Source organism: Eleginops maclovinus, chromosome 4 (genome assembly GCF_036324505.1).
Source record: "Eleginops maclovinus isolate JMC-PN-2008 ecotype Puerto Natales chromosome 4, JC_Emac_rtc_rv5, whole genome shotgun sequence".
Lineage (NCBI taxonomy): Eukaryota > Metazoa > Chordata > Actinopteri > Perciformes > Eleginopidae > Eleginops > Eleginops maclovinus.
The window spans coordinates 33,859,436-33,883,058 of NC_086352.1; the positions used below are offsets into that span (position 1 = coordinate 33,859,436).

Sequence of the window (23,623 nt, forward strand, 5' to 3'; positions counted from 1 at the left end):
CTTTTTGCTTTTTCAGGGCCATGCGATTTATAGCAAACATCTGCGCTGTAATTAGTGTCGGTCAAACTTGGTAATGTGATTCTTTTGCGTAATTTTCTTTTGTTTCATTAAGATTTCCAGACTAATTGCCAGCGTTAACGTTGACAACCCTACCAAAAATGCAAAATAAAACAATTATATTAGTAACCTTTCAGTGCACACAGCAAATAAGACACCTTTGGATGGTTGGCTTTTTTTTCAATTAAAAAAAGGAAGATCAGTACCAATTTCCGCCAAAAAAAGGTATTTTAAGTGGTTATGAGTTCACTCACTTTACTGCATGATGTACCCTCCCCTCATCAACTGCTCTGCATTGCTTTTGATCTTCTAACAGTATTCTTTTCCCCAATTGGCATCATAAACAGACAAGTAAATGAAGGTACTTTCAAAAGGATGAAAAAAGCCACACAGCACTAATATCAAATACATTTTCATCATTGCAGCTTTTTTTGTTTCCATTTCATCACACTGGCTCTCAGCAGCTGTAATGCAGTGCAGGGATCACACAGTGCGACTGCAGGGCTCGCCAAGAATCACGCTGCACGCTTCCACTGATGCTACCGCCAGCTTTAATGAGGTTATTTCTCCCCTTCCTCCTCTTTAATTTAACTCGAGTGAGATCTCATCATCTCATCTCAGTGACATGGGGATTACAGAGACAGAAAGATGAAATGAGCATGTTGTTCAGTCACTCAGAGTAAGACCACCTTGCTGCCTCTGATCCTCCATTGTAGCCAGCAGGTGTCGAAATGAATCCTGTGTGTCATTCACTAGATGGTGTTTTTATTACCGTGAACTTCAATGCAATAATCCCTATTTTGATGGAAAACACATAGGGCCTATAGTGCTCCTTTTTTCCTATTAGCTCATATTATTTAATCAATTCATCTCAAAAAGATCATTCGGTTACATGTGTGATTCCGTGAGAACAGCCTGACATTAGACTTTAGGTACAATCTATTATTTTCCACATCAGGCTTAAGTTGTTATTTCCATATTTGTTTTAGATGCTGAAACTATGGCGGCACACATGTAAAAAAAAATGCGCCAAACAAATGCAGATGAAGATAGATTATCACCATCTTGAAGAAACGTGTGAAGTGTTTACTTAAAGCGCTGCGTAAACAAACCTGCAATTTAAAAAATGCTGCAAGAAGCTCAAAACACAACAGAAACCGGACACTAAAAAGTGACGCACACAGCTGGGAGCGGAGAGTTTGTTGATGTTCTGGGATTATTAAATTGGACACCTGTCACTGTTAAGGGAAAATTACTAAAAGGTAATTTTAAAGTTTAGTTGGGGAAGATGTTTTCTTCATTTGTATGTGTTTGGCACATTTGTATTTTTATATTTGCATCGTTACTGAAGCTGCAGATCGTTTCTCCTAATGGAAATGTTTTGGGCTGTTGTAGCGCGTTTGCACCTGTAGGCCACCACATAAAACTTCACCTCGCATGGGGAGGAACATAAAAAGCGTTACACAGTGTATTTAAAAACTGTAGCTGTATTACCGACAGTTATCTAACTGTCTAACACACCCTTTACTGTTCAGCAGTGTTGGACATTTACTGGAGTATTTCCTTTCATACTTTAAGTATATTAAGGCTACAATACATTCTGTATATTATTCTAAATTTGTGCAGAATACTTACATTTACTTTTTGGAATTAAAGTTCATTTTGATGCTAATACTTTCGTTCTTTTACTTCATTAAAATTCAGGACTTTTATGTTATGGAGTATCTTAACAATTTAGTAATGCTACTTTTACTTAAGTAAAAGAGTACTTCTTTCACTACTACTGTTTTTCAGTATTTAATATATTTATGGTTCACATAGAAACCAGGAAAAATATATTTGTAGTACACTTGCTTAAACATACAGACCATGTTCAACATGTGACATGTTACCTTTTTCTTCCTGTCTGTGTTCCTGTGTTCCCATGTTCCTGTGTGTGTGCATCACTACATTACATGTGTATTTAGTTGTGTGTGTAAAGCAGACAGCATGCGAGGCATCCCCAGGGAGGTTCCCCTGTACATGTCCGTATGTGTGTATATGTGTGCACATGCATTCTTGTGTGACAGCGTACATTCATTTGTGTCTCGCCACATGATTTCATGCTCACGCTAACCTTGTTATGTATACCTGCAGGTTGAGGACAGCATGTTCAGTATGCGATCGAATGTTATTTTCCTTTAACACAATCCAGACAGCTTTTCAGGAAACACACACACACACACACACACACACACACACACACACACACACACACACACACACACACACACACACACACACACACACACACACACACACACACACACACACACACACACACACACACATACCTGAAGCAGCCCCTTCTGCCTGTAAGCGCGTGTGGTAAGGGCTGTTGTCAGACTGACTGGCTGCTGAGTGATTCCTATTCCCGTTGTCACTGAGGCCTCAGGATGTTGCTAATGATATACATATTTTCAGCAAAGTGGGGAGAGATGAGTGGCATGTTTCTGGATGTGCTTTACGGGGCTTGCCCAAACTTTTTAGGGGGCCTTAAGTAGAGTTTGATTCCCGCTCCAGCAGCACGTTGACCTAATATTCACTTATTACTGCCATAGAGAGTTGTTAAACATAGTGAGAAAAAACTCACCCTGATAGAGAAGGGTGGTGTAACACAACAAGCCAGAATAAATAATAGTTGAAGTTTAAAGTCAACTTTCAAATGTGAAGAAAGAAAAGCAAGCATGCTTTGTTAAACTAAGCAGTACAGTATGAAACATTTAATGATAATAAATACTTGATTTTTGACAGTCAAAAACACATACAGAAATAACAATGCAGGACCCCATAAAACACAAGCCAATAAGATGAGATACTGATACCTTAAAGAGACATCGAATATTTTCCCCAAAAAGTGTGTGTGGGGGGGGGCTGTTACCTCACCCAGAAGTGACGCATGTGCCACTCTCATCTATCCAACATGTACCCCAACATTACTGCAACAATGTTATGGTGGCTCTGTTGGTTCCTCATGTGTGTATAAAGGACATATTTGAATAACACCTTATCTCATATAATAATATCCCATTTTCATAGAAAAAGGCAGGAAACTATACTTTTGGCGGAAATCGGAGGATGAGTTTACAAAAGGAGTTTTTTCCTAAAGATTGTTGTACTTAACTTTCTTATCATTGATTTCTATTAATTAACAAATTACGTGTTCAACTTAAAAAACATGAAGCAGTATCAGTAGTTAGTAGACCCCCTACAGTCTGCAGACATATATAACATATGGAGCAGCCTGTATGTAATTTGAGGCTGATATGAGCCTGAGGGGGGGCGTGTCCCTCTGTCCTCACTGGAAATAACCATTTTTACTCCATTTGTCGTTAATAAGCACCACCTGTCTGGAAGATTTCTCATCATGTTCCTGCTTGATTCAAAAGTAATTCTAAATCAGTCTCTGTTCATGTGGCTGTCACACTTGATACAGCCATCCAGCATAACCACACATAGGGAAGTGATGCATCTCACGTTGTTAAACTGGCTGTAATGGGATTGCAAAACATTTATCAGAAATACATATGCTCGGAAAAAGTTGCTAATACAGAATAGAACTGACACAGCCACACCTAACACTTTGTTCTTCAGCAGACGCAGGGTATATGATTACCGACTATTCATGGATTTAATGCATGCCTTTGCAAGACATTATTAACTGCAGTGGAAGTCATAAAAACACGGTGTTGAACCCATCTCTGCGGAGCGTTTTCACTGGATGCACGGCAGGCAGTACTGGGAAAATGGTGCTCCAACATCAAGTCAAATAATAATAAAATAAGGTGTTTATGCATGTAATAAGTCATTTGCTAGGTAACATTTCTTTAAACCAGATAATTATGATCTTGTAATAAGCTGGGAAAACATATTTGGAAGTATTTTACCAGGCCAGGAAATGTAAAGAATAAGCCAGAAAGGCTCAAAAGTGTTCTGTGATGGTTGGTGATTTTCTAAAATCAAGTAATATTTTTTTTTTGAGACAAGATGATCCTTCTTTTAGAAATACCACAGCAGCCTAAAAGACGTGTTTCATATGAGATACACTCAACATAAGAGGATTTCTAGAGTCTAAGATTTAAAAAGATACTTAAGATGCATTGACAAGACCCTATCTCACTGCATTGTAACTTCCTAAGTTATTATGTCTTGTATCAAGTCTAAAGAGATATTCTGGCTAGAACTTACACAAATATAAACTGAAGAAACTGAAACGTTGACTTAAATTGAATGTATTATGTCAACAGATTTCACATAACTGTATTACGTTAGTTGAAAGCAATATTATTAAGTTGAACCTAATATTCGTATTTAAAATTCATATTATTGCTTTCAAGTAACCTAATACAGTGAAGGGTAAATCTGTTTAAATACATTCAATTAAAGTCAACGTTTCAGTCTTTCAGTGTACCTGGCAGGATTTTGAGTTGTTACACTGAGAGCAGTTCTACAGGGAAAGTTGACATGTTCCTCTGAAGTTCTTTTTAAAGAGGTACAGTATGTGTGAGTGTTGACAGCAGTGCCAACTTGTGTTCTGAGTTTTAGAGTCGCTCTGAGCTCGTAAAGTTAGCAATAACCAGCAGCGCCTGGAAGCACAGGAGCTACCGTCTGGCCTCCGCTCTGCATGTTGTCTCGTTAATCTGAACTCTACACCGTGGACTCTGAAGTACTGGAGAACTGAATGGTATGACCCTAATAGAGATGTCATTTTAACACACGGGCGTCAAACCCATTTTAGTTCTGGGGCCACATATAGCCAAGTTTGATCTCAAGTTGACGCACCAGTAAAATAATGGCATAATGACCTCTAAATAACAACTCCAAACTATTCCTTCTGTTTTAGTGTCTTTATAGAAAACATTATGAACAACCTGACATTTCTCAAGAAAAATAAGTGCAATTTCAAAAATGGTATGCGTCAGTTTATCATTTAAAGTGTGTGTGTGTGTGTGTGTGTGTGTGTGTGTGTGTGTGTGTGTGTGTGTGTGTGTGTGTGTGTGTGTGTGTGTGTGTGTGTGTGTGTGTGTGTGTGTGTGTGTGTGTGTGTGTGTGTGTGTGTGTTGTATCTGTCAGCTGGATGTGAATGGGAGGTTATCTGTGCCTGCTGGCAGTTTGCCTCCTGCAGCAGGGAGACCTGAGTCAGATAGGTCTACCCCTGGAAAGCCCCTGTCAGGATCAAACCCTGATATCCACTGCCTATCACACTGCGCTCTTGTCCACACTAATCTGAAATCCTGCATGTGAAACAGGATTTCACCCCCCTGCTGCTACTTTATGTCACTCAGGATCAATCAATGAAACACCAGCCAGAACAAAAGAGTCCTCTTGGTTGAAGACCAAGTCTTGCTGCCAGCAGAAACTGATGAGTGTGTTGTAATGGATAGACTCGGCCACAGATAACAGGACCTCCTTTCTGTTCCTCTTTAGTTATTACAAACACAGTGAGAGGTGGACATTCCGATCTGGTGACAGAGGATGCAGCTTATTTTATTAAGGTTTAAAAATACCAAAAGCTAACCAAATCTTATTGCGATGCTTTAAAGATGATTTGAGCCTTGGATAACATATTATATTCCTACACAGGGTTCTGTCTAAACCGGGTAACAGTGCCTCTTACTGTAGGCGTGCGCCCTCAAACCAAGATGTAGATTTTACTCTTTTTTTAAAGTGATACCATAAAACAATATTTCTGTTGGTCAGAAAGGGTATAATGACTCAAGAAATATGAAGATGGTGTCAGATGTCTGGTCAGACAGCAGAGACAGCGTTGTTTCTATGGAGAATAAATAGGGGATGGATTTCCGGTGGGTCTGCCGGTGGACGGGTGGCAGGCAGCATGCTGACACTGAAACTGAAATTTCTGAATGACATCCTTTCTTTTACTCTCCTTTTTTCTGGAGAGGAAGTAAAGAAACTGTAAGTCTAGATTTATTTGTTGTTTGAGGTGCAATATATGACTCAGCCGCTTTAAGACATGTTTTCCTCTTCGCTCTAATGCAATACTTTCACTGCAAAGTGGGCGGGGTCGTAATTTTGACTGGAAGTGACGTTAGCACCTCATACTATATATATTTGTAAAACCCCTGATACACATTCACTCTTACAACAGCATCAACATATAGAATGATGATCACAGAGACGGTAGTAGGGGGATCTGCCTCTCACAGTGAGAAGTTAAACATGTATTCAGTAATTAGACAGAGACGCTTCATTTGGTCGAGTATGGCCTGTGGTTGAATTTGGGATTCGTTATTTTGAACTAATGCCATATTCTGTATATGAATAGGGCAATCTTTTTATTAGTGACATTAAACTGAATTTACACGTTGCAATATCACATACTTTCCAAATATATAAACATTTGACTTTTCGAAGTGAGTTTATTTCTTTATATTTCCTTACAACCTTACTAAAGAAAATGGAAAAGCAACAGCATGTGAACTCACTGAATACACATTATGCTGCACGATTGTCCAAAAAAAAAACAAGAACATGCATTTTAAACACATCTTTAATAAACATGTTCATTGTTGAACTGCACAGGTCTATGTGTCCAGAAAGCCCCCGGTTTTAATGGTTTAGAATGCAAGTTATTATTTGGCTATTGTTACTCAGTTCTCTGACACACAGAATGTTCTCCAATCGTGCTAATGTTGAGAATATTTGAATTTTTCAGATGTTTTTGGAATTGCCTCTCTGGCCCAGAGTGTTCAGAATAAATGAATACATTTGTTTTAAAGTTGCTGTTTCAAAAACAATGTGATTATGTATTAGAGCACTGTCACAAGGAAAGAGATAAGATGGATTTGAAGCACTAAAACATCATTTGTATTTTCTGAATGCATTCCAAATTGCCATCACATCTACTAATATTGTATGGGTGTATTATTCAGTACATTTTCCAAGCTTTAAAAATAAAAACAGGCAGTCATCGCAACTCAGTCCAACTTCAAAATGTCATCAAACCAATATTGTTTTTTCTTGTACTTTCTTACAACGCTGTACACTGGTTTTAATTTAAAGTAGTCAAAGAGTACAGGCTGAGACTATAGACCTGAGGGATGGCTAAATCTCTATGGATTATTTGTTGGCCTGTCATCAAAAATCTCAAAAAAAGATTGACTTTGAGTTTCAGTCCCACCAAGCAGACACACACACATGTGGTGCAGGTTACAAAGTCTCCCACATTGTTCTCACTTCACACCTGGCTGCTTCACATGTTGTTGACAGAGGAATCATGAATGAGGTCGCGGGGCTTGCTGACCAGTGCTTAACTCTAAAAGATTAGGAACTGTTTGCTCACATGTGCATGATCTGCAAGATAGCTTTGATCAGCAAATCAAATAAAACCCTGCTGACTCCGGATACACGGTTCAAGATGGATAGATGGATAAAATACCTCACATTCTTTATGAACATTAGAACGTGAAAGCTCCCCACTGACACACAAATCTTTGACCCTCTGAATCGTCATTACATATCTTGTCTACCATACAATAAATTAATAGAAATACAGCTGACAGTAAATTAAATACACTTTATTAACCTCATGGAGGATGAATCTGTAATGGGTAATCCAAACAATGTGGAATAGGAGTGGTTCTGGTCAATGGTATTCAAAAATCCTTGGCTGAAATGGAAAAACATTCTCCCCAGCTGAAAAGCCCTTGGCATGGAAGCTGTTAGTGTTGAAATGAAATGCATGTGATTATCCACCACCCAAAGCTTGTTTCTGCCTCCCTGCTTTAATGTGAATGTGCTGATTCTTGTCATGAATCCTTTGTGTAATCCTCTCCTGCAGGGGGAACATATTTCTCCTCATACACGGAACATCAGTGGTTTGGTTTAAATGCACACCAGTAATCCAGTGATAATGTGATTAAGTAAGTAATGCCAGTTAGGTGGAGCCCATGTTAACACCAAAGTTCAAAGACAGTCCTGCTCAGAGCTGCAGCAAGATCACCATGTGTGAAGCTTCGTCGGCCAGATGATGTTTCACTGGTAGAGAGTCCACTTGTGTTTTCCACTGTAGGGTTGTACCTTTAATAATGGCTGTTTCCAGAGTGGCATGTCATTCTTGGGAATGCATCTTCATGCTACATGCTCTTAAGACAATGGTTTAGCTGAATGAAGCACATGTGATTGACAGCTCACGTTTGAAATTGAATACTGAAATGAACTGTAACAGGCGGATAAAGTATTGTGAGTAAAACTCAGGTTTGAGCAGGGCAGTTAGCACCAAGTGCAGCATGGACACGGCTTGAACCGAGAACTACCTTTATTCAAGGTTTACAAATAACTAGCGGTGGTGATGCGCAGCCGTTAGCTTTTTACTTCTTTCGATTACTTTTTATGCTTCAAAAATTCTAAAAGTGGTTATAATAGATTACCCTGCTGAACAACACGTGTAAGTATCATATATGTGTGTTTATTTTCTGAAATAATCTGAAATCAAATGGGGAAATGCTGTCACGTTTTTGTCGAATGAGCCCTTGCGATGCTAACTTCCGGGTCAGCCTACAAAAATCAACAATACGACATCACTGCACCACTCCATAATAAGACTAGCTTGTACAGTTAAATACACATCCATAGTTACAAGTAAGAAGATGGGATCCCTATGTGTGGAGAAAGTTTTTAAATTAGCCACAGTCCAGGTTCTTTCAGATTGTAGTGATTAAAAAGACCAGTTATCTAAAGTGTAGAGTATTCCTCTGAGGCTGCATTCCACTTTCACTGGGATATAGGGATCATTTTGGCCCTGAGAGGAAACATGTGAGCCCCCACATGAGACATTTACACATAATGCATCAATGGGAACACAGGCATTGTTTCCTTGAACAGCACTCTCACATTCACCCCCACACCACAACATGTGTGGGTCACTCCTCCTCCTCCTCCAGGAGTTTAGAGAATCTAGATCCCAGTCACATAAATAAATGCAGTCATTTTAGTTTAACCTGTTCCACATCGAAGCCTTCCTAAATGTATGAAATCTCCTGCTGCTTTGGACAACTTGCAATCTTTTTGAAGGATTAAAGGATTGTCCCTTTGCTGTCAGGATCACCCTGCAGGATGTGGCTCTTTGGTTGGTGCTGATGGATGTGCCATGATCAGAAGTTTCCTTACTGCATGCTATTAGCTTTATTCCTTCATTAGGGAACTGAATGAATTCCTGTGTGTTTAGATGTTTTAGTTGGTGGCCTTGTTTTTAATGAAATAAACAAAGATCCACGCACATTCTAACATTCTGATGTCTCTTAAATGGTTTTCAAATGATAAATGGCAAGCTAGTTTTTAATAGCTGACTTCAAAGGTGTTGATTATGCCTTACTAATTTCATCCAACACCAGGTACAGCTCAAAGTGCAACATGGCATCACAAATTAAAACGGAGAACAAGAAATTGATTTCAGGTCAGACGTTGAAACCTTTACGCACACTTGCAGCTTAAAAACATGATATAACAATTCAAGGGACACAAGAAGGTAAAAAGTATGATAATAAAAAAAGTATATTAAGATAAATAATGATCCAAAGGTTCATGACATATAAGTCTCTCTGTAAAGTAAAGGAAGAGATAAGACGAAATTAATAAATACAATAAAAGAGTGTGACCTATAAAATAAACCAATTATTGGAACAATATAAAAAAGAATATTAACAATAATAAGGATTAAAAGACCAATTTAAAGGGATGTGTTTAGCTATCGTTTAAAAATGAATTAAAAAACTTTAATGACAAACTTTTAACATAAACAGACAATCAAATTAGACACATTTATTAGAGAGAGAGAGACACAAAATTCAAATAGTTTTCCTATTAAATTGAGGATAATGCTAACATCCAATAATGCAACTGAAGGGCGTTCACTGTAATGTCTACACACTGAAGCTGAGCAGAAGGAGCAGAGCAATTATAAATGCTGCCATACAATAAAATAGTGGTTTTATTTTCTCTGAATTAATCTGAATGACTGTGTGAAAGATGGTTTAGTAGAGGGTTGTTTACTGTGCATTTGGTCGTGATTGCGCCGTGTAAAACCTGTAGTAACAGCAATCATCTTCCTACCATCTCTGAGCGCTATCAATGCGGAGGAAAAAAAAGTTGTGAAATGTAAATACTCTTTCTTGGTGACTCTGTGGATTAGTACAGGACCAAAAAAATCTTCAGGATTCATTTTAAAAACAGGAGATAAGAAACCGGATTGAATAAACACAGCAGCTTAGCTCATTAAATCTGCAGGAGCTGTGACCAGCAGGAGACACAGATTTACTAAAAGTGACAATTTAGTCGTCACGGAGAAATGGAATCTTTTCAGAAACAGAAACAGAAACCAATTGTTGCCAATTTACATGCGAGGAATTGCCTGTGTACACTGAACAAACTGAAATGTTGACTTTATTTAAATATATTGTGTCAACAAATTTCACATAAAGTATTAGGTTAGAGGAAAGTAATAATATTACGTTTAAATAGGTTCAATTTAATATTATTGCTTTCAACTAACCTAATACAGTTATGTGAAATTTGTTGACATAATACATTATAATATAATTAAAGTCAACATTTCAGTTTGTTCAGTGCATATTTCAAACATAAACACACGTATAGAAGATAAATCCTAAGAAAAGGACCAACAAATTAAGCAATTATAAAAAATAACTCTAACATTAAATACCAAAAATCTATGTACCGCATAATATGACAACATACTAAATCAAATTGGAATAAAAAAGAAATATGTGCAGTATTGTTATGAAAAGTAGGAAGCTGTGCAGATATTTAAAGACCCAGCTTTGTATACAAATTAGTTTTCTTTGGCCAGTCAGGGATTAATCTGCTGCTCTGGAAGAATGATTCATATGGATATGCAGAGGAGTTGACCTGGGAGGGATTCAATGTGGACAGAGATCAAGTGTGTTGGCCAGAATTATAGCGGGACAAGCAAACAAGCTGAATAAAAGATGAGGCTGTGTCTCATTAGTCCAGATCAGTGTACGTACATGTATGGTGAACAGGCCAGCACACTACAGCTGACTGCACACACTCCCCCCCCTCACTCTGTCACCAGCAGTACACACAGCAAGCTAATTGCATGATAAAACAAATGATGATTAATTATTACAGCGTTTCTTCCTCTGAGCTCTCCACATGGCAGCTTGCGATAATTGAATCTAATCAAAGCGTGCATCAGGAAGATTCTCACTTTACTGCAATTCAGCTAATTCTGCAGGCCATGGAATCTTCACACGGCACAACTACATTCCATTAACTAATCTGCAGTAAACATTGTTCAGTCATTAAATGAGCAATTAAAATAGCTTAATGTCATGGCGTGGTTTACAAACTTTCTAAATGTAGCTACAGTCAGGGGGAACTCGCTGCCAACTTTGCAGGGAAGCTCTAGCGACTTTAAAAGCAACGACTTGTGGACCAGACCAGGGAGGGTGAGGATTTTTGAATATCACGTATTGTTCGTAAACTGCAGATCAGGAGCATTTGTACTTTTAAATCTGGGCAAAAATGTGCTAAAAGTTTCTTCAACTTAGCATGGCTGACACTTCTAGCTTCATCGTTATCAGTGCTGGACTGCAGGGCTGCAGGCAACACCACTCATTGTAAACACCAAGACTTGAAACCAAAATATAATATACATACTAGGGCTGGGAATCACCAGGGTCCCCACGACACGATACTATCACTTCACTTGAGCCACGATACAATAGTATTGCTATTCTAGGATATGCTAAGTATTGCGATACGATATATTGCGAGATGGCGCATTTCTGATTTCTCTCTCCCCACTGACTCCATCTTTGTTTTGACTAACTTCCTGCCAATCCCACTGACTTTACCCATGGCCATGACCGCACAAGAGAAAGCTCAGCACCATGTAGTGGATTGAAAAAGCAATTACCAAAAACTTGAAATTGGATTTGCAATATGAATAGTTTATATAATAAAGTATCGATACTTGGCATCCTTGAATTTCTTGCTAAAATTGTACCTAAAAGACATATAAAACATACATTTACGTTAGAGATTGAATATAATCAAGTGTGTATCTTTCCACACAGGAGCATAAAGGTACACATCTAAAATGAGGAAGACTTATTACTGTACATTGAAAAGACATTTAAGCATTACATATGCTGAACCGTGCACAGGATATTAAAGGACAATAGAGCTTCCACTCCAATGTGCCATGAGAGACCTGAAAAGCAGAAATCTCAGCTTGGTTGAGACAAAATATATACTGAATGAGTCAGGGACAATACAAAAAGCTCCGGAGACCACACTGTCACACAGCCAGCCTTGGGGAGTAACAGATTACATGTAACAGGATTAAGTAATCAGGATAGGAAAAAAAAGGTAACTATTCTCTTACAGTAACATGAAAAAAGACATAATCAGATTACTGTTACATTTCTAAAATGTGGATAACCAGCAGGATCACCGTGTTAGTAAAACCCCAACAGAGCATCTAGTGTGTGTAGTAAAGGATCAGATGTTCTCTCTCCTCTCGGCTGTTCTGTTCTGTTCTCTAATACTTTCAGAGTGAATCTATACGCCTACTGCCTGAATCTGCTTCATGGTTTCACTTTCTTTGGTTCATTTGTTCTGTGTTTAATTCAGCAGGTGAACCTATATGTTCATAAAATAGTGTGTGAGCTTAACTGTGTGTGTTAAACTAAAACGGAGTATTTTCTGTCAGCTCAGATTAGATTTCTCTTCTTTAAACTGTAGTCTGTGCTCATATGTTTCAGTGTTAGACTGCTGCCTGAAGATGCCTCATGAAAGCAGCTTTTCCTATAAATCACATTGTTTTGTTGTCTTACAGTATACACTTTAGTAGCTCAGTCTGTAGGGACTTGACTTGGGGACGAGTCTCGATAGGACCTAAAATACCATCTTTTTGCCTGTTCACCTGGTGTTGGCAGCCCTTTCGCTCTACTCACCTCTTCATCAGTATAAAGGTCCTGTTTGTGCATGTTTTTGTACTTCAGGCCTATGTGTGTAATTGTATACTAACACTAGAGTGACGCAGGGATTAATAAATATCCATCTTAGTCATAAAACATCTTATTTATTTTCCCTTGTTTATTTGCATTGCATTTGATATTGGGGTAATCCAAATGTAACTGAAAGTAATCAGGTTTATATTTGTATACTCGGATTAGATTACTGATTACTCTTTTTTATACGTCACTTGTAATAATGGAGTTCCTTTTTTAAAGTAACCCTCCGCAACCTGCTGCCTTTCATTCAGTATGAATCTGTCATTATGTATTTGAAGATAAAGCTTAAACCAGAAATTAGAGGTGCTCTTCTGAAAGCTGTCCAGAACCAGACATCCTGCCTCGCCTGTGCACCAGAGAGTCACCTATTCCTTGCTGAGTCTCCTGCATTTTATTGTCATTCTCCAGGTGCCTTTGGTTTCCTCCCACTGTGACTTCAGCACTACCACTGTCCCCGCTCCCCCACCCCATATACCGACTGGGAGGTCTGCAGCAACCTTTGAAGGCTTCAGGTCAGCGGCGGGTGGAGAGATGAAGACGTGCTGCCTGATCCTGGCGGTGCTGCTGCTCCCCAGCATCCAAGCAGGTGAGTTCTGGACAGCTTTCTGAGGTCTTATCTCTGCTGTCCAGAGGGGGGAGAAGTACTCAGGTCTTGTACTTGAGTAAAGTAGAAGTACTCAGATCTTGTACTTGAGTAAAGTAGAAGTACCAGAGTGTAGGAATACTCTGTCACAGTAAAAGTCTGCATTCAAAATGTTCCTCCAGTAAAGTAGAAAGTACTCTCATCTAAATGTACTTAAAGTAGCGACAGTAAAAGTAGTCATTGTCTGATTGGTCCATTTCAGAATAATATCTCTGATATGTTTTATAATTATTGATCATTAAAGTGTTCTCAGAGCTGGTAAAGGTGCAGCTAGTTTGAATGGCTTTGTATACTGCAGGGTAGCTGCTGGATTTACTCCAGGTGAACTACAGTCTGATTTAAGGGCTGATTATATTTACCATCATTCATCCAAATACCTTAAATTACAGTTATTAACCCTTATGTTGTGTTCAGGTCTCCCGTGACCCGTTTCAAGTTAACATTTATAATAACTACCCTCTAGTTATGTTATTGGAACAAGACTTCATGATATCCACAAAAGCTATATAAAACCTACAAAACTGATTTTCACAATTTTAGTCAAGTCTGAAGGTCTCCCCAAATTAGAGTGTATAATTTGGTGTTCGGGTCTGGGAAGACCCAGCAGTGCATTGTTGTGGGTGAGTCTGGGTCAGATTTTTGCCCAATAAAGATCCATCTTTGACTTTAGACCACCCACCCCCTTCCTCCACTGTAACAATACTTTTCTAATATCACTCTATTATAGTCAGATAACATGATTGTCCACTGTCTTAATTATAGGGGATTTAATGAGTGAATTGAATCCCATTTTTTACTCATAAATATGTGGTGTAATGTGCTTGGGGCCCTAAAACAAAAGGGAAATACAGTTATGAATGCAGGATAAGATAGTAATGACGTAGTCAAAACAATATAAAAGGATGATGGTCATTATTTTTGAGTCTTTTCAAAGTCAAATCGTGGTTCAAAATTGACCCAGGAACACCATGAACGAAAACAGCTTTTGAACACAACATAAGGGTTAATTAAATGTACTCAGTCACTTTACACCACAGGTAGGGAGACGTACAGAGTGACACAGCCAGTGTGGATAAGCACTATCTGTGTACTGCACGTCTCTCTGCTCTCACTGTCTCCGGCTGGTTGTTGTTATGGAGTCATCGCTGTACATTGCTTCAGAGCAGCGAACTATAAAGTATACCCAGGGGTAACGGCTAAAGCATCTGCTCTATACGTAAACATGAGCAGCTGTTGTGGAGTAAGATGGATAGGTCCCTGAGACCCTGAATGCAGCACAACATGATGTAGATACAGAGGAACCCGTCATGTGAGCAGGCTGCTGTTTGCCTTCAGTGAACTGCAGCACGAGTCATGTCGGGACTCTGGACTCCATAAACAAGTCTTTGGGTCAAGACTGAATGTCATAAACATATGCATAGGAGACACAAACATATTGAGTGTTATTCAAATGGTATGTCTTCACACACTGTATATTCATAGTACTTAACAGGGCTGTTCTACTTGTTCAAATAATAGCTTATAATTTTCCTTGTAGGCTGCATTAGTCTCAGGAGCAAATGTTGAAGACAACAACGCGACACAACAACACAGGAAGCATATACTGTTTCAGGACATGTGTTAAAGAGACCCTATCATGCCTATTATGTAATGTGTTCTATAGGTTTTTGTACATGTGAAAGTTCTGCTAAAATTGGAGTTTCTCTCCCAAACCCTCACCCTCTGAACCACCTGCATTGGACTCCTTTGTTTATTTCTTGAATAGAGTGACATCACTATGTTTTACTCCTGCTTCTATTGGCTAGCGCTCCAACACATTGGATAATATACAATACGTAATAGGCTAAAGGGCGGGACATCAGTGTACCAATCACAACAGAGCTGGCCAGCTAACCAATCAGAGCAGAATGGGCTCTGGTTTCAGACAGAGGGTGAAAAGAAGTGCTGCAGCACAGACAGTATGAGAAACATAAAGAGCTTTCTGAACATTAAAGAATGGAGACATGTAGAGACACTAATTACTGATATGAACCAGAAAATGAGCAAAAAAGGGTGCCTTTAAAGGGAAAGAAAAGGATAGGAATTAGTATATCTTAACTTAGAAGAGGGAGACATTATAAAAGAAGGGGACAAATCAGGTCTATATTTTCCTATCACAAGGAAAATTATCATTTGTTATTTTGATGTGTAATTTGGATGATTTTAATTACTTAACTCAATGGATATATTTAGGCAGTTTTTTATTCAAAAGGTTATTGTGTTCAAGATGCAGTATTCACCTGCAGAGTCACAAAAATACCACAAACACCTCCAGATACCCAGCTGAACAGGTGTTAAAGGATAATCCCTGCATTGAATCCATTTCCCAGGATGAGAGAGGGAGCTTTGTGTGTGTGTGTGTGTGTGTGTGTGTGTGTGTGTGTGTGTGTGTGTGTGTGTGTGTGTGTGTGTGTGTGTGTGTGTGTGTGTGTGTGTGTGTGTGTGTGTGTGTGTGTGTGTGAGAGAGAGAGAGAGAGAGAGAGACAGAGAGAGACAGAGAGAGACAGAGAGAGACAGAGAGACAGAGAGACAGAAGGAGAGAGAGAAGGAGAGAGCGAGAGACAGAGAGAGACAGAGCAAGCTGCTGTTTTTTCTTTCGTTGAACTGAACTGCAGGACGGGTCATTTAGGGACTCAGAATTCCATAAACAAGGCTTCACATGCTGTACATACATACAATTCAGCACATGTGAAAGTATAGTACATACAAACAAGGACATTAAAAACCTGAACACACTGCAGACTTGCTTGTGTTTATGTTATGTGGGTAAAATAAGATGTTTTTCTTGGAAACAGGCATCCGGCCAGGCATGGAGAGAACAGAATAGTCCTCGAGGCATTAGAAAAAATGTTCCCCTATAAAGTTAACACATATATCTTAATTCTCTGTCACTGTTTTTGGATGTTGTTGTTGGAGCTTCACCCTGACTGCACAGAGGCTTAGGGAGCTCTAAGAAATTATTTTTTAATTACCATCAAAAAAGCCTCTCCATCTGAGAAGGCTTTTTACTGGAGGTTTAGGGGGCTTCATCTTAATGAGAAGCTCAGGCAGTAACTTCTTATAAGGAGTGGAAGTGGAAGTAATAATAAGAGCTTTATCTTATCTTATGAGACAGTTGGGTATAAATTAATGAGTATTGTGCTTCTCTCTGGATAACTATATAAAACAACTGTGACTTTTATGTCTTCCAACTAATTATATCACATGCTCCCATTTTGGAAATTGTCTCACCTTTCCTGCTCATAACATCTTCAAAACCCATTTATTACAAGCTTGTTTTTGTTCCTCCCATTTTAAGCTGCTTACTTTTTGGCTTCACTGGGTAAAGGTTCCATAATAACCTTTCAGCAATGTGTAATTCAAGTGTGTCCCAGGGCGGGTAGTTCTCTGGAAAATGAAAAGAAAAATCCAATATTTGAAAATACAGTCGGCAGCTCTATTCCCCCCGCCTTATGCCTTTAGTGCCTCCCATCAGAAGAACACAGGCATGTTATTTTATACTTTCTTTATTTTTAACTTTATTCCAAAACATTTGGACGTTAAAAAGCAACGGCCTAAAAATACACACATGTCAAATCCAAATGATTTAAAGAGAATATACTGTACAGTCTTACAGTCACATTAAAGAGGCCCTGTTCAGCTTTTTGGGTTTCTTCCTTTTTTCCTGTCGTGTGTTAGTTAGGTTTTAGTGCATGTAAATGGTGTGCAAAGGCTAAAATCCCTGTGTTTCTTTCCTAAACACTCTGCTCTTTGAGTTGACATATATAAATGTAAACGTGTGAAAAATATGAGTTTTAAGCAGGCTCTCGCTCATTTGCAAATGTATTAAGATGGATTTTCTTTTTGTTTAGAATATGTATGCCATCAGTTCATTTATCTCCATTTCATACAAGCACAGTGTACTTGCTGAAATATATTTCAATGGACAATTAATGCAGCAACTTTACATTATTGCTGTCAATGGATTATTTTCTTTTTACAGAAACCTTGCTGCAGTGAGTTGCTTTAACGTGGGTAAGAATAGACTTTTTTAATGCAAGAAACGTGTATGTTGATTTTGATCCTTTGAGTCAGGTATTCATTGTTGTGGACAGGAGTGTTTCAGCGATTGTTTTGTTTTTTCTACCAAAGTGAGCAAATAGCATATTCTTTCCATGAGGTCATTCTAGTTACCTTCATATTCCAATAAGCTATTTTACCAACTAGACAATATTTCTGTGAGCATCTATGTTTGGAATTGCAAGATGCCCTTAATGTTGTATTCCTTTCAGTGGAAAATCTAAATATGTTTTGCAATTTTATTATCTTCTTCTATTTAATAGAATCATTGGATTCAATGATATTTAATTGTTCTTGCTGAAGCCACAATTATGATGACTTTAGCCAGTGGTGGCGGGCGAATAGGGGTGCCGCCCCACCTCTTCCCACATCCTATATTGTCATAAGAAAAGACTTAAATGTAAATCATTTTATACCCATATTTTTGAATGACCAAGCTAAACATTAGTTGAAGTAGTGTCAGTCAAATGTATAATCTACAATAAAATATTGATTAAAATTGTGTTACGATGTCAAAAGTAACTGATAAGTCACCTGTTTCGTGCCTGGACCGCAGAAATCTTCGCCCAATTTTAGTAGCACATGCGCAGTCCGCACCTCTTCAATACAGGAGATAGGAGCAGGATTCAATGCAGCTCTTGACGCGGCCAACCATTATGAGGCAGTAGGAGCGCCAGAGTGAGTGGTTGACGTTGAAATTAAGTGAGAGAGCTCGACAAGATGGAGTGTATGTAAACAAAACTAGAAAACAAATATAGGGAAGGAAAATTCTGTCAAATCACTAAATAAACTACCTTTGAGAGGAGGACACTGGAGGGAAAGCTGAGAGTGAAGGAGCTCGGACCTGATCAGTGATTGGGCTGGAGTCAGGGGACATAGGCAGTATGCGTTATAAGGAACTGGTTTAGCAAGAAGGCTTGGCTAACTACCTGTAGCGACACCAGTGCTATATTTAGCTTCCCCTGCCTCCTTTTTCAAACGTCAGGATCAGACCCAGTATGCATCCAGACAGGTGTGAGTGACTTAAAGCACATATCAGGAAAAACTAAAAAGCTAAGACAAACTACAGTCCACTGGAAAATGCTATGCGACTGGCCATGTTTGGGAAAGTAAACATGGCTGTCCAACTCAATGAAAGCTACAGCTAGGGATAAGTAAGCATAATAAGTTGACATCGTTTCTAAAATAATAGACTGTGTCAAGTTCTGTGGTGCCTTTGAGCTAACCCTGCGTTGCAATATGCATGAATATTATATATTTATTCTTATGAAATATGTTTTACTTTGTGTATACTGTTGCTTAAATGTTGGTATAACCCCCCTGGAGAAAGATGCAACAGCCGCTACTGCTTTAGACATTTCCCAACTTAATTTGGTTTTAGTTGCTATGCTACTCTCAGTTATTATCCTTATACTGTATTGCCTGTAACTAAAGCTAAACAAACAGGTGTAATGCTTTGAAGTCTTTCTTTTTCTTAATGTCTTTTTTGCAATGTCTCCCTGGTGTACTGCACCTGTGCTGATGGTTTTCTGATGGAGGTCGGGCTCAGTTCATTGTGCTATCGGATTAAGAAAGGAATTTTAAGCAAAGCAAAGGAGCAGGTTCAGCAGTTTTAATCACAGCCGTCAAACACTCCAGCAACCTGCAGCCACAGATTTCAGAGCTCAGAAGCTCACTCAGAAATGTGTGTGATCAGCTGCTGATGAGGAACTTTTTCAACTGTATGCTGTATGAAGGCTTTTGCCTTTGGTATGTCATGTTTGTACAGGTGAGTTCCCCTGTTTCTACACTCTAAAAAATGACAGCTAATTGAAATAAAAGCCGAACAGTGTAGGTAATAAAAGGATAACATGAATTAGACTGATAAATGAGTGCAAAACTACTACATTCTACAGCTAGAGCAGGATCTGGGTTCAGGGATCCAGTCTGCACAATGTGTTCAGATTGTGGGCCTTTATCTCCTTCGTCACCTCCGTTGATGAGGCAACGTGATGTGCAACAGCCGTACAAATACATATTTTACAGGATTGTATAGTTCAGAGGAACAGAGGTGTCACTGCACTCAGTGACTGCTACAGTCAACACTCCCACAGCCCATTCCCCACCATCGACGTTGCCCAAATCTTATTTGAAACCGTGCTTTTGTGAACAGGATACATTTTTTGACATATTTGTATTTTGTGTCTCTACTGGGACATGTCTCCATGCTTTAATGTCCAGAAAGCTCTTTATTTTTCTCATTCTGACTGTGCTGCAGCACCTCTTTTCACCCTCTGTCTGGAACCAGAGCCAGGTCTGCTCTGATTGGTTAGCTCTGTTTTGATTTGTCAACCGCTTAGAAATGTCCCGCCCCTTTGCCTATAACCACAATGTGTTGGAGCGCTAAGCAATAGAAGCACAATTGTTACATAGACATGCATAAAAACCTCTATCATTTACTACAGGAAATGGAAAACCCTAAAAAGCAGAATAGGGCCTACGATGCACAATAATACTTTATTGTCAGATAAGGTCTGACATTTTTCCTGCATCAGAGCAGCTCCATTTGCAACATCAACAAGGACAAATATTTAAGACAAGAACGAAGGAAACATTTAACATATCATCATGATCACTGAAGAGAAACATGCTCTAGACCCTCTAACGACATGTGATCTGGGATTTAAAGCTGTATTTATTTTGAGGATTGAATGGTGCACAAGAGAATCCTTCAGTACAACCTTTCTTGAATCGTGGGACCCTGTAGTTCCGATTTGACGCTGAAAACACATTTTCACGGATGTGGCCTCAGTGTGCACAGTAATATGCAACACTATTACGAGTCATTGCAGGACAGCAGACAAATCCCTCCACAGACATTCTGAGTCCTCGAGAGCCAAACAGCCGTCACTCACTGACAGGAGAAGGCGCTTGATTGCACGTCACCACCCATCACTCTATTTTAGCCCGTTGGGAAATCAGCTCGACTATTCAGGTTTCTGGCCACTCAATGCCATTGACGGATCCATTAGGTGAGAGGGAGATGAGGTAACCACACACACCTGAGCGCAATAGATTACACCTCCATTGGACACACTGGATGGTTACACACAGCATCTCAGTTCTGTGCTGACAATAACAGACACCAACCAAATGGGTCGATCAATCACTCTTACTCTGGAGTGAGCAGTCTAATAACCTTGTGTGCTATTTTATCCCAATGTAGGTAATAGCTGAACAAGTTATAGAGTATTTATATAGTATTTACAATGGAAAGAATCTCTTTTTCCCTAACATTTTGGGAAAACCAATTTGAAGAAACTTGGAAATTGTTAAAGCAATATATTTGAAAGAGACAGCCATCACTTGTTCGATTGGGATTTCGTATAATCCATGCTGTTTTTTTTTTGCCTGAACACTAAACACACCCTACTGCTTCATTTCTTTTTTCTTTTTTTGCTTATGTATTTACTAACTTATGTAAGTCTTTTTTTGGGGTCGCTGAAAAAGATTGAGCTGTTAATTGAGCAAAATGACCCCAAATTAGCGATTTAACAAAAAGGAAGAAAAAGTTATAGAGTAAACAAGTAATGAAAAATCAGATCACCAGAGAACTCATTGGTAAAGTTGACCCCCCTTCCAGCGCTATCCCTGGTTGCCCGCCAGAGAGATGAGCCTCTAGAACCATCTAGGGTCTGCTAAGCCCGTTCTCTCAGGGTTGCCTGCTGACCGGCTGACAATGCACCCAACCCCAATGCCTATCCCGTGGGTGGTATGCCCACACCGCAGCTGTTATTTCTGGCTGAGCTTGACACCATCCACACAAGCTCCACTTCCAGTTCTGTCTCTGCGAAGGGGCAACTGTTTCCCTATCCGAGGCCAGGAGTAGCTGCTCCTTCTTGGCCAGATCATACTGTCAATCACTCTTAGTCTGGCTCTTTCTTTGGAGCCAATCTTCTTTCTTTCCTTATTAGGATCTACCTGACCATGCCTCTGACATGTACTGTTTTCTGAATCATATTATATTTAGCTTTAGGTCTTTTGTGTGTTTTCTTTGAGAGACCTAACCATTAGCCAGTTCCCCACCTCTAACACAATAAGGTCAGGATATTAAGGGGGATTGCAGGAAAAGGATCATTTCACTTGTAGTAGCAATTGCCACTACTCAGGAAATTAGTGCAATGCTTTGCCTGACCTCTACTGAAGGCACAAGTGACCACACTTGAAGGTTGGGTAGGAAGCTTGCCATAATATCCTTCCTCCTGGCTGCATTGCACAGCCTCGCTCTTTAAGAACTCTGTGTTTTAATTCAGTGGTAAAAGTACATTCTTTCTATTTGGAATGTATATGTATAAGTTTGCATTAAATGGAAATACTTAACTGTACTAAGTTCTCTACTTAATCTAATGACTGAGATATTTTCCCCCACCATGTATATGCCTCTTTACATGTTGGAGTGTTTTCTGTCTTCTGCAGTGTGTCCTGATAAGGAGCCAGGACTGCAGACATGGATGCCCGGGCACAGCGAGGACCACCGTGTTACCATCGGTTACGGCAGGAAGGTCCTCCTCACAACTTCAGCCACAGTCCACTCCATTGAGATCCTCAGTGGAGGTAAGCCAGGAGAGTCAATATGGTGTTAATCTTTCACATTGAGATCGTCTTTTTCTCATGTAATGTGACATATTAAGTTAGCAGAGTATGGCTGCTGGGTATCGTGATTTAGCTGCAATATGATTATAGGTTTTGGTCATCACAATTTAAAATATAGACCACTTGAGACAAATATAATAAATATTATTTAGTTAATTTCTCACCTCAGTTTGCATGCATTCAGTCTAATAGGACACGTGTGATAAGCAGTATCAGTGTTGATGTATAAAAAATAAAGACTACTATGTTTATCTGTAAATAAACACTATAAAGAAATACACACGTTTATTCCAAAACCCTATTCTATGAAAAGCGAAGCTATTCCTCTTTTAAAACATGGTAAAGTTGAGTTAGAAATGATAAAAAACTGAGTAAGTTTATAAGTATGTAGCTGGTAAAAAACAACGAAAAACACAATAGAGCCAGCATTTTTTTAAAGTTCTTAAAATAACTGATTTCTCAGACAAATACTGTTTTTCATTTCTGTTTATCTCAGTTGCTCTCCACTGTTGTTGTTGCTATATATTGGATATAGAATGTATATACATACATACAAATAAGTCACGTATCTACATCAGTTTATTAATTGATAGAACAAGGGTCCCTTAAGGGGATGGATTGGGCTTTCTGGCCGTCTTACAATATATATTAATTTAATTTAATTGTTTTTGTCTTTGTATTTGTGGGTAAATCAATGATATCTTAAGGGACCATAGTTTGGTGTTGTTTAAAATTGATGGGTTACTAAGATTGAATGTTAATGCTGATTTACAGCTTTTACTGTTTCTTACCATTACAGCTTGTATTATGGGCATCAGTGCTGCTCAGATTATCTTTCAGCTCTCTCAGTGAGCAGAGCACTTTCTGCTACATTAACTTTAGAAGCACACGGTGAATATGATTGATGTCTTCATTCCCACTCTGACTTTAATTCTACATTTAATCAAATAATTCAATAAATACATTCAATCTTGTTGAAACCTGGCAACACAGGTGGTTGGCCAGCAACAGCAAGTGTGTGTGTGTGTGTGTGTGTGTGTGTGTGTGTGTGTGTGTGTGTGTGTGTGTGTGTGTGTGTGTGTGTGTGTGTGTGTGTGTGTGTGTGCGCGCGTGCGTGCGTGTGTGTGTGTGT

General features: G+C 39.0%; 1 protein-coding gene across 1 annotated transcript in view; it reads left to right on the forward strand.

The window, feature by feature from the left end:
* LOC134863131 (cell migration-inducing and hyaluronan-binding protein-like) overlaps window positions 1–23,623 on the forward strand; it is a 181,887-nt gene that overhangs the window by 74,876 nt on the left and 83,388 nt on the right. Inside the window, exons 2-3 of the mRNA XM_063881433.1 lie at window positions 13,527–13,704; window positions 22,315–22,452. Coding sequence (XP_063737503.1) covers window positions 13,650–13,704; window positions 22,315–22,452 — 193 coding nt within the window. The 5' untranslated portion in view covers window positions 13,527–13,649. The remainder of the gene's footprint in view (window positions 1–13,526; window positions 13,705–22,314; window positions 22,453–23,623) is intronic.